Below are 16,595 nucleotides of genomic sequence, written 5' to 3'. Positions count from 1 at the left end.
TACTTAGGAAAAATTAAACTAGAAATGAAATTTCTACAGACCAAACTTCAGATCAGTGAAGCAACAGGAAAACATCTGGAAGAAATCACTCTGGGTGCCCTTTCACAAGTGGACCAAAACCCCAACTTACTGTGCTGGTTAATAAGCATGCGGAAAGAGATGCGGTTGGTATAGAACCGATCCAGAAAATATTGGATGTTACTGCTAATGAATGGATCAAACCCAAATTTCTCCTTGTATTCAATCACTCCTTGTGCCATTGTAGGAACCACATCGTTGTGTCTGTTTCGCACTTTGATCAGAACTTGCAGAAAGCTGTGTGGGAAGGAAACAAAAAGTGGTTAGTCTTTTGATCTCACGCACTGATGCATAAACTTCCCAGCTCTGTCTCTGGACTATTTATATGCTGGTATTTTTATTTTTTAAGGTTATTTATCTATTTATTTATTTTGACAGATCACAAGTAGGCAGAGAGGCAGGCAGAGAGAAAGAAACAGAAGCAGGCTCCCCACTGAGCAGAGAGCCCGATGTGGGGCTCGATCCCAGGACCCTGGGTTTAACCCACTGAGCCACCCAGGCGCCCCATAAGCAGAGATATTATCATTATGGGCTACAAGGAGAAACTGAAGTATTACCCAAGGTTTTGCTTGAAACTTTCTATCAAAATTCTTTCGAAGACATAAAAAGTAAAAGGTTCTAGTAAAGAAAAAATGCTTAAACGCCTTCTTAGGAATCCATGGACTTTATGGAAAAGTGATCACATAGAATACTGGTTCCATAAATGTTTGCTGAATAATTGCAGAACACATTAATATTTATTCTGACAACACGAGGGCACTCCCCCCAAATCTCCAGGGATTTATTAGAAAATCTCAAAGCAACAGCTTTCATGAATAAATAATGTGAAACTTTTTAAGAGTCAAATTTTGAAATGAATTTCACATAGCAGTAAAATAGAGTGATGAAATGTAGACAGAGCAAAGGCAATTAAAACAAACCGAGTTAAGAATTATGGTATGTTATAACAATGCATCATAAAACCTTTAGAAGGAAAGGAGGATGTCTTGTGGACCACCTGTGTGTGTGTGTGTGTGTGTGTGTGTGGCAGTTTTAAGTTGTTAGTTTTTTAAAATCAGTAGTTTTTTTTAAAAGATTTTATTTATTTATTTGACAGAGACCACAAGTAGGCAGAGAGGCAGGCAGAGAGAGAGGGGGGAAGCAGGTTCCCTGCTGAGCAGAGAGCCCAATGCGGGGCTTGATCCCAGGACCCTGGGATCATGACCTGAGCCGAAGGCAGAGGCTTTAACCCACTGAGCCACCCAGGCGCCCCTAAAATCAGTACTTTTTAATGGAAACAACTTGACCAAAAATCTGTCACAGAATTTTAAGACCCATTAAGACAAAAGCTTAATCAGAAAAAAAAAAAGAATTATGGTATATTACTATAAAGATACAGAGGAAAAAATATACTAAGAATGGCAACTAAGAACAAAGAGCCTCGTCAATGGGACCAAATAAAAAGCCTGGAAGAAGGACCAAGGGCAAGTTAAGCAAGCATAAAAATTTAGCACATTGATAAAGTGCCATTCCGAGTCAGTAGGGAAACGACCAAATTAGTTGGGACAGGTGGCTACCAGTTAAAGTCACATCCCAGTTTCAAGCCTTAACCCAATAACTTGGTTAAAAGATTTAAACGTAAAAGAATGAAATCACAGAAAAAAATAAAAGAAAATCAGGTAAATAAGTATGTAGTATAGTATGCCTTGGGGTAAGGAAGGCTGTTCTAAGCTTAATACTACAGGTAGAAGCCTGAAGAAACAAACAAAAGGAGTATGCAGAATTTGGGCAATTCTATAGGGATACAGATTACAAAGTCAAAAAAACAAAGTGGAAACTGGGAAAAAGACGTTTGCCAGAGCTACTATCTTTTATAAAGGAAAAGATGAGCACCCTAACAGAAAATGAGGCAAGGGATTTGGCATGAATAGGAAATTTACCAGAGAGGCAATGGAAATACCAATAACTTAACCTTCAAAAATAGTAACAGAAAAGTAAAACAACGCAGTACCATTCTCCACTCATCACACTGGCAAAGAAAAAGCCAGTGTCCTCTAGAGTGTGGAGGCATGACTGATCCATTTCTAGGGGCAATTTAGCAACATGTATCAAAAGACCACAGAGTCTCATTCCACTCCCAGGAATTGATCCTAAGAAAATAACAAGACCGAGCTATTCTTAAGAGCCCTGTTTAGAGTAGCAAGAAAAATACAAACCATTCTACAACTCAATGACAGGAGGTCAAATCACATGACTTACCTGTAGATGGACCATTTGGAAACCATTAGTAATGGTATAGAAATCTATAATGTCCACAGTTATTTTTGTAAAACATATTATATACAAAAAAATATGAATGCCTAGGAAAAAGTATGGAATGGAAGGAAAATGTTAACAGTAGTTGTCCCCTGGTAATGGAAATTTGGAGTGACTTTCTTTTCACTTATCTGAACAGTCTTAATATTTCTCGGTGATGACAATCTCCTGGAACACATACACACACATAAAGACAGCAGAATTGAATAAATCAACTCCGAAACTGGAAGGTCATAATTATTCACGAGAAATTTGATAATGGACAATCTGTCCTCTACATAATGTTCTTTCTAATGTACTTATAAATCCACTATCACTAAAATGAAAGATTTCATTACAGTAGAGAAGCACCTCAACTTATCAGAAGCAAGGAGACTTGCCTCAAGGGCTCAATTCTCAGAAAGCTTCCCCAGTCTTCTGGGGTCTTCTTAATTTTATCATCAAGAGAAACAAGCCTGTTCTCTAAGCTGCTTTCTCACTTAAATGATCTCCCTGCCCAGGACTCCTGTACAGCCTCTCCCGGACTGGAAAAAGCTACTACTACGAGTACCACGATTAGCTCACCTTCCTTTCCTTCCTTCGCCAGGGGCAGTGGGCTTCTGAAACCCCAGTTATACTATACCAACTAGCTGTGTGAACCTGGGCAAGTCACCAAAACTCACTGAGGGGGAGCAATTATCATTATGATCTCATATGCACTGGATCCAGCACTTGGCAGTTTCCAAAGTGGGCTCCCGTCCATAAATTGCATCTGACCAATAACCTGTTCCAGAAACTGAGACGGGATTCTGGGAAACATACAGTAGCAATTTAATATTATTTACTTCCACAAAACTATACCCTAAAATTTGAAGCTAGAGAAGTCAGTCCTAATTTCTAGGATGTCAGCAAAACAAACTGTTAGTAGCTAATGACTTTTGAGAAAACAAAGCTTCCGAATTCGAGTCCTTTAATTTCGATATGCTAAGTGAGAGCAATGGCCTATAGCAAGGAGAACACTGCATCTGGGGCTCTACTGCAATGCCTCCCTTTCACAAGTAACAAATCCATTTCCGAAACACCTAGCAAAGACGACAGGTGTATACAATCTTATATTTTAATTTACAACTAAGCTGGAGCGAGCTACTCGAGGCTCACACAGTCAGTTCTGGCAGGTGGTACATTGTATAGAAGATGCCCAAAGGAAACGAACAAGGATTTACAGATCCCCTCTGCTACCAATGAATGTTACAACTTTAGACAAGTCATTCCCCCTTCTTTGACCTCAGTTTCCTTATCTGTGACCAGAAAGGGTTGGGTTGAATGCCTCGAGTTTTACGGTTGCTTTTGTAACACAGTGTTTCTTTGTTCTTTTTCTGGAATGTCTGTGTGTAAGGCGTTTGGTGTAACAATTACGTGGACCAGGCTTCTCTGTAGAAAGAAAATTCTTCAGCACAACAGGCCTGCCATGGGCAGTCCCTCATGTGTATGAGAAATGGGAGGAGAGTAATGTGAAGGGGATACTTAATTTCTCTTGGGGTTAAAAAAAAGCGCGCGCGCGCACACACACACACACACACACACACACACATACTCGGAGCTAGGGTGAGTGTTTTCCAGTTAAACGAAGGTGGAAAAACAGCACCATTTTCCATCAGGATGAGAAGTTAGCAGTCTTCGTGCCGAACAGCAGCAGAGAACTCAGGTTGTTATATTAAAAGCACACTCTTGTATGCTGCTCCAAAACAAAAGCATTACAGGTTTTCTGAGCTCAACGGTTACACTGCCTTGAAAAGTTCTAAAAAATTGAACAAAAAATCGTAAAGGACTAAAGTAGATAAATCAGGTCTATCCAGAGGCCACTGCACTCTTAAAACGACCACTAGGTGGTACACTCACCGCAATATTTACGGCGAGTGGCCAGCACCAGTTCCCCAGGAGGGAAAATATAAAGACCTAGATCATGAAACATAATTTGAAGGGTCATTATTCCTTTTGTGCTATGTTAAATTACCTCAAATTATTTAGAAATGTGATACTGAGTTGTTACCCATTAACAAACGTAATGCTTTCATCCAAATTACACTTCTCGGTTCTTAATGACATGAGTTCCATTATACTTCTTGGTTCTTAATGACATGAGTTCCATCTACCAACACATTTTTTAGCCCGGATGTTTCTACTGTCAGGTAAGTTTGGTACCATACTTACTTATCCAAGACCTGTGGATCTTCAGGGCTCTTATTCTCATATTCCAAAAGTTCCAGAAAGCTCTGCATATACCTAAAAAAGAGGAGTTACTCTGTTAATTGCCTACCCAGCTTCCATTCCTCCTTTCCTTCTTCCTAAGAGTAGCCTAAAACTTCACTCAGGTATTCACCTAACCGCCCCGCGAACCACCCCGCACTGTAGCCCAAGGGCTGCAGGGGAAGCAGACGCCATGCAAAGCTCCTGGGTGGCCTGACTTTTCTCCGGGTAATGGTATTTTTCTTGTCACTGACTACTAACTAGCCCAACAGTCGAGGCCTAGGCCTGGCATTGCATTGCATTCCCCTGAACAAAGAGACTGGCTCAGGAATGGGCACACCGCCCCAATTCAAGCCAGTAAAATAAGAGGGAAGCCTCAGTGGGGGTCTTTGGAAGAGAAATTAACTTGCTCTGCTTCTTGCACAGTGGGCTACGTGGACTTTGTAAACCCTGGAAATGTTGTGGCCATTCTGCTGCCGGGAGCAAACACAGCCTGAAAATAAAGCCGACACCATGGAAAGCAGGGTCTCCATAATCTCATGAATCTCTAAATTGAACCAACACGAAAAGTTCCTCCTATGGTAACACGAGCCAATGTGTGGTTTCGTTTGCTTGTCTGCTACTCACGAACATATTTTAGCCCATACACCAAATCCATAGTTGGATTAGCCAAGACAAGCATATGAATTGTAGGGAACACATGTGTGACACTAACATGCATGCTAAGAACTCAGAAACTAGAAATAAACGTTCCTTCTCAAAGTTAAACTAATCTTATCAACACTGCAAAGGAGGAGAAGGAATGCCTCTCAGGTCCTCAGAAACCACTTCTAGATTAAAAATAGCTACGTATCAATCAGAGCCTGTATAGGAAATAATGCGTCCAAAATAACTCTCTGGAGAACACAGAAAAAATGGGATCGAGAGAGGCACACTACTGACGCAGCTCCACGCAGGTAGAACCTGCCGGGTCTGGAGGGGACTCAGAGATACCCGTTACTCAGGGGTGCGTCATCTCTGCTTTGGATCTGAACATGCCCGGAAAGAATTAATCCTTAACAGAATTATTTCTAACAATTAATTATGACTAATCCTACTAGCCAGGCTTTGGAGGGAAGATGAGGGTACTCCAGTAACAAAAAATGACTGTGAAGCATATAAATGCACAAGCAGGAATGATGTTTTAGTCGTCAGCCTCACTTGGGCTTTGTAACAATGCGTGACAATGAAGTACGTTCATCTCTGGGTATACTGTTTAAAAGCCTCCGGGCAAATCAGGCTATGGATTGGGCACTGCTGAAATCATCAGGTCAGACCTCCCACAGAGGGCAAAGTCAGCCGGAGGCAACAAGGCCCTCTATCCTGTCACACACCAGCAGAATGCTGGGAAGGTGACCCCTCCTTTCCAAAAAGGGTAGTTCACTTAAAGACCTAAGTCATGAGTGGAGAGGAGCCAAGTACGCTGCCCAGCTTCCCAGCCTGAAAGTCCAGTGAACAAGGAGAACATACTCTAGCTGAGGTGGGCTTCACGGCCTGTTATGAGTATGAGTCACTTTTTAAGATTTTATTTATTTATTTGACAGAGAGAAATCACAAGTTGGCGGGGGGTGGGGTGGGGTGGGGAAGCAGGCTCCCCGCTGAGCAGAGAGCCCAATGCACGACTCGATCCCAGGACCCCGAGATCATGACCTGAGCTGAAGGCAGAGGCTTTAACCCACTGAGCCACCCAGGCGCCCCATAAGAGTCACTTTTAAGAGGAAAAGGAAATGACAGCTAAGTACAATGTGTGACCCTAACTGAACTCCTACATTGGGGAGGCAGGGATTGCTGGGGGAAAAAAAAGAGCACTACTGGGGTGCCTGGGTGGCTCAGCAGGTTAAGCATCTGTCTTTGGCTCAGGTCACGATCCCAGAGTCCTGGGATCAAGCCCCACATCCAGCTCCCCACTCAGGAGGGAGTCTGCCTCTCCCTCTCCCCACCGCCCCACCTCGTGCTCTCTCTCAAATAAATAAATAAAATCTTCTTAAAAAAAAAAAAAGAGCACTGGGGCACCTGGGTGGCTCAGTGGGTTAAAGCCTCTGCCTTCAGCTCAGATCATGATTTCAGGGTCCTGGGATTGAGCCCCGCATTGGGCTCTCTGCTCAGCGGGGAGCCTGCTTCCCCTTCTCTCTCTGCCTTCCTCTCTGCCTACTTGTGATCTCTGTCTGTTAAATAAATAAAATCTTTTTTAAAAAGAGCACTATTAGGACAATTAATGAAATGAGAAAAAGTTCTCCCACATTAAAAAATATTACTGGATAAATGTTAAATTTCCAAATTTGATAATCATACTGTATTTTTCTAAGAGCTGTTCTAAGGAGATAGATACCAAAGTCGTTAGGGGTACAGGGGCATGTCCACCATTAACCCAAATGGTTTAGGAAAAAAAATGTGTATCATATATGTATGTAAGTACCACATGTTTGATATAACCTAAGCATACACACACACCCAGAGAGAGAGAATATGAATGAGAACAACAGGACAAATGTTAGCTGAATGTTAACAGGTAGTGAATTTGAGTGAAGGCATATGGCAATTCTCACTACTAGTCTCGCACATCTTTCTGTTATATAGGAAATTATTTCAAAATTGAATTTAAAAAAAAAAGGAAGAAGTGACAGGCATATGTTTAAGTAGGCTACGGACGAGAAATGTGAGACAAAAAAGAGCTGACCCCATCATCTGAGTCTATGTTTTGCCAGCAAATTCACTTCGAAGCTTCAAAGTAACTTTTACGTAAGCAACAGACGTAGGACTGTCAGTCACTGCCATCAGGTCAGCTAGTCAACCTCCAATCCCCACCACAATGACCCCAATAGTGAGTATACACTTTCTGCTGGAAAATTTCTGATGATGCTCTTGAAGCAATAAAGAAATCTCATGTAAACAAGCACTTGCTGCTCCTGCTGGAACAAAGTATGCATGGGGGTGGACAGCAAGGGATGGTGACAGCGGAGTACCGAAGTCCCAACCCCTCCATGGGGGGGAGGTGGGGGCAGCCGCTCTCTGACCTCCCTCCCCTGGATCCCCGGGCCCTTAAGCCTGCCACAGGGAGGAGTTGCAGCTTATCTGGGACTGGGACTGGGTGCCCGATCGCCCAGGCCAGCCCATCTACTGTTTCTCAGACAATTCATGCTTCGCCCTAAGCACGGATTCAATTACTATTACTAAGGAATAACTGCTGAATGTCCATTCCCTTTGGACAGCCCAGCTGCCATTAACCCTTTAAAAAGCCAACTAATTAAAGCTCCATTCTCCTTCAATCTGTCCACATCGTTCCCTTCCCCTAAAATGTTCTCCCTGTTCCTATCCACTCCATCCATTTGGCCAGAAACAGTGCAAAGCTCAAAGCCGCGGGGGCCCTTTCTCCCCGCTCCGCTGCACGCCCACAGCACTTCCTCTCTGCACTGGCTCGGGAGTGCTGTTTGCATCTGGCCTCTCAAACTCCTCCAGCTTTCTCCACCGTGACTTCTGCTTGCTTCTATAATACACAGGAGACAAGCAAGTGTTTCTCGAGTATGCGCTCACTGACCTCACCCTACTTACCTAGGGGGTAGTCTGGTCACAAATTCGACTTCCTCAATTAAATAACACACGCTTGCACCATCAGAGCTGTACCTGATCGAACTTTATGTCATTCTCTGTTGAGATTTTTTTTTTAAATTTTTGATTAAGGCAAATGAAGCACATTAGGCACTGGTATTTTTACAATCGGAGGTTCCCCTTTAAATGACATAATTTTCTCTAACAGAAATACGGCTGCCGAGAAACTCCTTCAACAGGAAAACAGAAGGAGCAAGGCTGAGACTCAATCAAAAGTAGCAACATCCCCTTATCCAACGGACTGCAGACCGGTTTGCGTGGGGCACTGTGTTCCTATTCCTTTACATTTTTCTCTACTTTCTAATTTTTGTTTCAGTGAGCAATTACATTTATAACCAGAAAAATAAATAAAATCTGCAAAGTCAAGAAAGCTGTCTCACACAGTTTAGAAGTCTTTTCATTAAGACAATTTGAAATTGTCAGTTTTAAAAAAAAAAACTTTCAATTGCTTGGAAAATTGCAGCTATCCCAAATGACTCATCCCCACACATGCGGTTCCTGTACTTTTAGGGAAAACGGGCTCCATGCCAGGTGCTCAGAGCATTATGGGAAGACCCATGTAAAGCCACATTATTTACTTACCAACTCTGAACCAACCCCACCGAAGGGCGGTTAAGCAAGTTATCCGGCAGAAGATTAACTTCTCTCATCGTGTTGGCCAGTCTTACGGGAAGCTCCTTCCGTAGAAACATATATGAAGTTTTCTCACAAGCATTATCTCTCCCTATTAAGAGACAATAAATGTTCCATGATTTTATAATCTAACAGATGTAACAATAAAGTACTCTCATGATAGCATGGTTACTGGTTAGGAGGGAAAAAAAAAAAAGGAACAATCCTGCAGTCTCTAGTTAAATTTTTATCCTCTGAAATTGCAAGTTTAAGAAAATAATTTAATTAGAATAGAAAAAAGAACATTTTTTTTCCTAAGAGGCAACCTTGAAAGCAGTTTGGTTTTTTTTTTTCTTAACACAAATATATTTCTAGTGTTGCCAGTGGTGATATAAAAATGACCTGGAATATAATCTGAATTTGTTTTCAAATAAACACTGTGGGAAAACTGCCAAGTACAAAAGTAGGAGAACATGCAAATCCACTCCTGTTCACCGGGGTTTCCAGAAGGCAACAGACCCATTCATTCCACATATATTCACCTCTTGTGCATCAACTGTTTCCTAAGGCGTTCTTCAAATGTGTTTCTCCAGGAATCAGAGCTTTGTCACTCTGGGAAGCAGCCACTGACCTGCTCTGATTGACTCAAGATGTGCCAGAGAAACCCATTCACAGGTGCACTCAGAAGCCAAGTGATCTACTCTGACATGTCCAAAAAGGTAAGACCCAGTGTTGACCATAAAGACAGAGGTCATGGAGTTGACTGGTTGCCCTGAGCTGGTTGTGTCTAAAACTTCTGTAAGTAGGACAGAGGGAGAGAAAACATAGCCACCTGAAGGAGGAAACCCGAGCCCCTTCCCCAGCTGCTTTGACCAGAGTAGCATAAACTTAGAGTCCTGCTGTAAACCTGATGATGGCTGGGTGATGGGGGACATGAGAGAAAAGACATGGGCTTTGGGGACAGAAATGTGCTTCAGCCCCAACTCCTCCAATTTGGGGGTAAGAAACCTTTGGTAAGCTTCTTAACTGCTCTAAATTGCAGCTGCCTTAACCTAAAAAAAAGGGGATGAAATTTCAGTTTTTGTAAAAACTAAGTGGGATAACATGTGCGGAGCCTGGCACATAGCAGGCAGTCAATAAACATCCATGGGTCCACCCCAACTCCCTCAGACGCCACAGGCCTTCCTGATGCTCTGTGCTGCCAGGAAGCTGTTTGGAGATGGGCAACCTTGGGGCCAGGCCCCGAGACAAACAAGCAAGGCTCAGGGAACACTTTCTCCTCCAAACTCTCCTCAGTCTTCCAAATGTGATATAGGCCGCAAACCAGAGATCCAGAAGTAAATCTAATTTGCCAACACTTGCAGCCAAGTTCTGGTTTATTCCTTTCCTCTCCCCCACTGAATAAGACTAGAAATAAAAGAACCCACTCATGAAAGTCATCTGCAGAACCTTTCTTTCCACCACTGACTCCTGATCCCTCTGTTTTAAAAAAAAAAAAAAAAAGCTAGAGGGGTGCCTGGGTGGCTCAGTGGGTTAAGCATCTGCCTTTGGGTCAGGTCATGATCTTAGGGTCCTGGGATCGAGCCCCACTTCAGGCTCTCTGCTCAGCAGGGAGCCTGCTTCCCCCTCTGTCTGTCTGCCTCTCTGCCTACTTGTGATATCTCTCTGTCAAATAGATAAATAAAATCCTAAAAAAAAAAAAAGCTAGAATAAAAGATCAGTCTTCAACAATCTAGCCGTTACTTCCCTCATTTTAGATGAATATACTTAAGGCCTTCAGGGAGTCTTTAACTCATCAAAGATTCTGTTCTCCACTTTTCCCCTGAGTGAGGAGGAAGGGGTGTGATATCCTAGCAATGACCTTCCATCATCTATTCTGAACACATTTATTTGGCTTCAGATGATTAACATTTAAAAGGACTCTGGCTACTTTGCTTTAGATAATATGTATTATTCCTAAAACGTTCTGTATGATTCCCAGAGATGTATCATCTTAAGTGCACTAAAAGTGCTGACACTTAAACCACAGTGAATCGTAGCACAAAACGAAGGACCTGTTATTATCTAAAGTAAAATGTACATCTAACTGTTCACATACCGGGATAAACGCTTCGCATCCTAGTTAAATAGAAAGGGCCCCTTGCTTTCCAAACATAGAAGTGTCACCATTCTCCTTGCAGGAGAAGGAAGTGAGGGAATGTGGGAAGAAAGGAAAGGGCCCGTGGGGGCTGGACTGGAACCACGAGTAGCGGTATGAACTCAGGAGTTGAAAAAAACTGAGTTTTTCAGACATTAAAGCTTACACATTTCAACTGTCATATCCACAGGGTAGTAGGAGCGGCAAACTGGAAGCCTAGTGTCGGGGGGAAGGGGAGGACGGGAAGAAGTAGGAGCTGGCTGGCAGGTGGCACGGGGCCATCAGGGCATGTCCGTGGTGGAAACGCACGGGGTTCGAGGGTTTCAGAATGTCAAGGTTTTCCGACTTTCAGAAGGTAAAAGGAGTACGTACATCTACTGTCTATTACACAGACATGACAGAGCCGCGGTGAAGTCTGGGAACATTTACAGCGAGCAGAAAAGAGACCATGGCCTGAAGTAAGTTCGGGTCGTGTTTTGCCAGCAAAGGTATGAAAAAAAACCACTGCAAGTTTTAGAGCTTTGTGAACTTCAGAATTCGCATAAAAGACGGGAGACCTCCGGACCAATATTATTAGGCCAAGATCACATGCCAGAGTTAGACTTGGGTTTAGAATCCGGACTTGAACCTCCCAAGCATCATGGACACAGCAAGTGTCCTTATACTTGTAAGCCGCGGTGTAACCCTCTGCAGGACCGGTGCCTACCTCGCAGAGGTGTGGTAAGGCTTAGCGCTTCAGAGTTAACACTGACAACTTCTGAAAATTTAAAAGAGGGAGCTCATTAAAGAGGCAGCACTAATGATCTCAAATGATGATAAAGCAGAACAGCCAGAGGCCGTGGGGCACCAGATCGAAGAACCTGACGCTTGCTGGGCCCCAGAGCTCTGGTACATTCTGGTCGAGTGCGGCAGCCTCTGCTCCTTTGAGGATTCCACATAATTAAAAAGGGATTAAAAAGGATTAAAGTATGTTATGTCCCTATCATCCACTTTTATTTATTTTTAAAATAAAAGGCCTTGATGCATACATTGGTCACCTCTGCACTAACTAGAAATTTCAACGACTAGGGATGGTCTAAACTCACCAAATACCAGGAGGCATTGATGCTGGCCGTCTCGGATTATCGGCTTGTTAGGAACGAGCTGACAAAGAACCTTGTTTTGTCTCTGGATCCCTCATGGCACCGATGAGAGTACCCGACCTATGGTAGTTTCTCAGTGATTTACTGGGAAGATAGAGAACACTTCCAGAAGTTTTTTTTAAAAAGAGTATCTGAAAAGTCTCAGGTTTTGCCTCCTACATTCTCATTTAGCTTTAGAGCTGAATTCGTTGTACTCAGATACCTTAATTACACCTCAGTTTAAACAAGGGGGTAAGCCTTTTTGAGTTAATTAGTGAACCTAAAAATAAATATGAAAGATCCAAGTTTTTTTTAAACCTTTCTGTGGTTTTCATGGAAATTGAAAGTATTTTATTCTATGTACTAATGCTGGATACTCAGTTTAAATCAAAAGGTTCCAACAATCTTCTTTGGGGTTTTGTTTACTCAACTTAAACTTTTTGGTTTTAATTGAACATCCTCTAAAAAGCTTCAGGTTTTATAAGTCTTCCGGCAGACTGAGTATTTTCCAGTGATTCTTTCCAGTTATTCACCTTCATTTTTTCCCCACTTACTTGGCTTCTCTACGTTCCTTAATTTTAATTTTCTATTTTTATTCTGCATTTCTCTGTATGCTTCACCTTATTCAGTTTTACCAGTTACATTTTTCCCCAGCATCAGTTCAGAGGATGATGAAGGAGGGGGTGAAGGGCAGGGAACATTTTGACTTGGTGAATGCAAAGAAGTCACTGGTTTAACGACATTCGTTCATATTTCTTCAGGTTTTCATGCTCATGTGATGACCCTTCAATTCTCTTCTGTTCTCTGTTTTTCTTTTTTTTTTTAAAGATGTATTTATTTATCTCAGTGGGGGCAGAGCCAGAGCTACTGAAACTCTGAAGCCGACTCCATGCCCAGCACAGAGTCAGACACAAGGCTCGATTCTAGAACCCTGGGATCATGACCTGAGCCGAAACCAAGAGTCAGACACTCAACTGACTGTGCCACCCAGGCGCCCCATTCTGTCCTTGGTTTCTCATACTTTGCCCTTTCATTGAGAAGCTGGAGACAATTACTACATTTGCAAAAGGTATGATCTGCTTTGTGTAGAGAAGTTCCAAATGACTTTCCATTCACCCAGACATAGGATGAGTAGACAGAGAAACACAAACGACTTTCAAGCAAGTGCAGGGAGCCGTCTCAGTGACAGTTATGGTCAGAAAGGAATGTCTGACCAGCCTTCTGAGAACAAGAGTTCAGACTTACTCTATATACCTGGTTTCCCTAGTGGCCTGTATGTCTGGTAAATTTTTAATCCTCTTTCTGATTCCTTTACAGGATGCAGAATATTTCTGCAGTTGATCAAATGACCTGATAATGTATCTTAAAATTAAAGCAGAGGGTTGAGTACATGCCCCCCAAAATGGAGAGTCCCCTGTCTGAATTACTCGAGGGCTCTCTCTGTCCACGTTTTTCAGTTTTAACACTTGGTGGAGGATGGTTTGGAAGAGGCAGTAAGGGAACCAGGGAGTGAAAAAGGAGAGCAAGGAAAGAAAAAAAACTTAGAGCAAGACCTCAAAGACCAACAGAATGATCAGCTCATTCTAGTTATGCTGGTTTTTTCCCCTAAATACTGCCAACTAAATATTTGCATCTGCAATGTATTTCGACTATTAACCATGCTAAAACGGGTAAAATATAAGTGAGAAAATACTTTAGGGACAGCTCTGACTTTTCTCCAGTTCCATCTTTTATGAGATTGCGATCTTTTGAAAACACTGAATTTTAGGATCCTAGGTAATTAATTTTTGGACTTACCAGCGCTAAGCAAAGATTAATTGAATTGTCTTTCAAAAGAAGAGCTTTGCATACTTTAAAAATGTTTACTCTGTGTCTAGAAATACTACTTCACTGCTTGAGAAGTTTCAGTTTTCCTTTATTGGGAAAAACTTATTCCTGAATATAAATAGAGATCAACAGAGGTAACTTGGGGTTCTACCAAACTTGAGGCTGCCTCCACTCTAGGCCAGACTGTTTTGGTTATTATTTCTAATGGTGAGCCAGAAACTTCAGCGCCAAAGAGCCAAAGACCGCAGATTTCACACACACTTCATCCCCTATCAAATTCCATGTCCCAACAACATCCAGGCATCACACTACTTCTTTCAGTCCAATGTCTATTTTGCTAACATAACCGACACTGTGGGTTAGAAATTCAGACAGGACACAGGAGGGATGGCTTGTCTGGGACCTCACCTGGAAAACACTAAGGCTAGGCCTGGAGGCGGGTGGGCAGCGACTAGACAGTCCAGAACTGGAAGAGTCAGAAGGCTTCTCATTCACAAGCCTGAACCTCGGGCCAATTACCTGCCAGCCAGGCTCGCCTACCAGAGCACTAACTGATGGCCTCTCCATAAGCTTCCACACAGCATGGCCGCCTTGGGTTAGCCAGACTCTTGCCTGGGTTCGGCAAACAAGGTGACTCTGCATGGCCTTTTACGACTCGGGCTCAGTAAGTCACACAGCTAGTCACAAAAGCCTGTCCAGACTCCAGGGGACAGACTCCCCCTCCTCTTGAGCAAGGGTTGGCAAGGGCACATGGTAGAAAAGCATCATCGTGGCCAACTTTACAAAGTGCAACCTGCCCTAAGATGTTCGGGAAGAGGTGGAGATGATTTATTTCTTGAGTTACATTTTAAAGCACTCTTTCATTGCCTGAACTTGTTTCTTCTGGGGTCATTTATGTGGGGGCATTTATCTATCTTACTCTCTCTTCCTCACCGTGGGCTTCCCTCAGACATCTGGTGGTCTACACTTGTTCAGTAACGCTTCAGTGAAGCAGCCTTCAAAGACCAACTAAGTGAGGACCCCAAATATCTGGTTACTTAGGGCTTTTTGATGGGGTCCCAACACCACAGCAGGATCCCTAATCCTCCTTGAGTAGTTCACTTAGTGTCAGTAGAGAAGAGCCTCCTTTTGCCCTTTACTTGACCTACAGATAACTGCCTGCCTACTCATGTTCCTATGGCCAGGGTGCAGGGTAACCCTATGGTTTGCAGACTTCTGGGGCATTCTGTGGTTTACAGCCAGCCAGCCGTACCTGTCACCCCCACCTCTATCTGTGGGACCCTCCTGGGCTCTGCTGCATCTAGCTCAGCAGCCTGCTCAGCCACAGTACCTTTGGAGTATGTTCTAGACCTGAGCTGTCCAATACTGAAGACAAGAGCCATGAGGGGAGATTTGAATATTCAGATGTCAATGAGAAATTCCCCAAGTGTGGTAAGCGTATCATGGTGATAAGCAGTCATCAGCAGAATACTCTTACGCTTAGGATATGCATACTTACTATCTAGGTGTCGTGGTGACTGACACCTACAGCTTACTCTCCAGTGGTTCAGCCAGAAAAGCACGTGTAGAGAAAGGGGGAGGAAAGGAGACAGGAAGAGGGATGGATGGGGAGGGGAGAGATAAAAAGCAAATATGGCAAAGTAACTGCTGGATTTAGGTGCCAGACGTGGGTGTTGACTTTCTTATTCTTACAACTTTTCCTAAGGTCTAAAATTTTCTCAAATAAAGATATGGGAGGGACACTGTAAACAACCTAAATCTCACGACCCTGAGATCAAGACCAAAGCCAAAACCAAGAGTCAGACGCTCAATGGACTGAGTCACCCAGGGGCCCCTTAAAAGTAGTCTTTAAAAAAAAAAAAAGGTCTTCCAATAACTAGAGCCATTTGATTTTTCTACAAATATAAAAATCTCATACAGAATGTGCTACCATATGTAGTGGAGGTGGGAAGCTCATGGTCATGTAATGAATTCTGCTGTTCTTTTCTTTTTAAGGATTTTATTTATTCATTCAACAGGACAAGAGAGGGCGCCTGGCTGGCTCAGTTGGTTAAGCGTCTGCCTTCAGCTCAGGTCATGATCCCGGCGCTCCTGGGATCGAGCTGCGCATTAGGCTCCCTGCTCAGCGGATAGTCTGTTTCTCCCTCTCCCTCTATTGCTCCCCCTGTTTGGACTCTCTCTCTCTCTCTCAGTCAAATAAATAAATAAAATCTTAAAAAAAAAGAACAACAACAAGAGAGAGCGAGCACGCAGGCCCAAGAGCACAAACGGGGCGGGGAAGGGGGTGGTAGAGAGGGAGAAGCAGGATCCCAGGGACGTCAGGCTCCATCCCAGGACCCTGAGATCATGACCTAAGCTGAAGGCAGACGCTTCTTAGCTGACTGAACCACACAGGTGCCCTGATTTTTGTTGTTCTTGTAGGAAAAAGGGATACAGGGTGATCATGATGGGGTTCTTAATTAAGGCAAGTGAGGGTTACTGGACCCTCCCTGTGGGGCCTCTACCTCTGTACTGAGGGAAAGTGAGTGAGTAACACCCACTGGTGCCCTGATCTTCTCTCTTTAGAATCCCATTTACTCTTTGAAGGTAGGTATGTGTCCATGAAGAGATTAGTGAGAAACCTGCCCTTCTGCATGCCAGGTGTGAACAGATTT

The 16,595-nt window shown here is 43.2% G+C and overlaps 1 protein-coding gene across 1 annotated transcript in view; it reads right to left on the bottom strand.

Annotated features, from left to right (window-relative positions):
• Nucleotides 1-16,595, bottom strand: part of PDK3 (pyruvate dehydrogenase kinase 3) — a 67,003-nt gene that overhangs the window by 35,778 nt on the left and 14,630 nt on the right. The window contains exons 2-4 of the mRNA XM_032842294.1: nt 8,827-8,968; nt 4,564-4,635; nt 131-315 (exon numbers count right to left, since the gene is read on the bottom strand). Of these exons, the coding sequence (XP_032698185.1) occupies nt 131-315; nt 4,564-4,635; nt 8,827-8,968 (399 nt within the window). The remainder of the gene's footprint in view (nt 1-130; nt 316-4,563; nt 4,636-8,826; nt 8,969-16,595) is intronic.

The sequence above is a fragment of the Lontra canadensis genome, unplaced genomic scaffold, assembly GCF_010015895.1.
Source record: "Lontra canadensis isolate GAN:19392208 unplaced genomic scaffold, GSC_riverotter_1.0 scaffold127, whole genome shotgun sequence".
In the NCBI taxonomy this organism is placed as follows: domain Eukaryota; kingdom Metazoa; phylum Chordata; class Mammalia; order Carnivora; family Mustelidae; genus Lontra; species Lontra canadensis.
The sequence above is the reverse complement of the archived record's forward strand: the minus strand, read 5'-3'. Positions and strand labels throughout refer to the sequence as shown.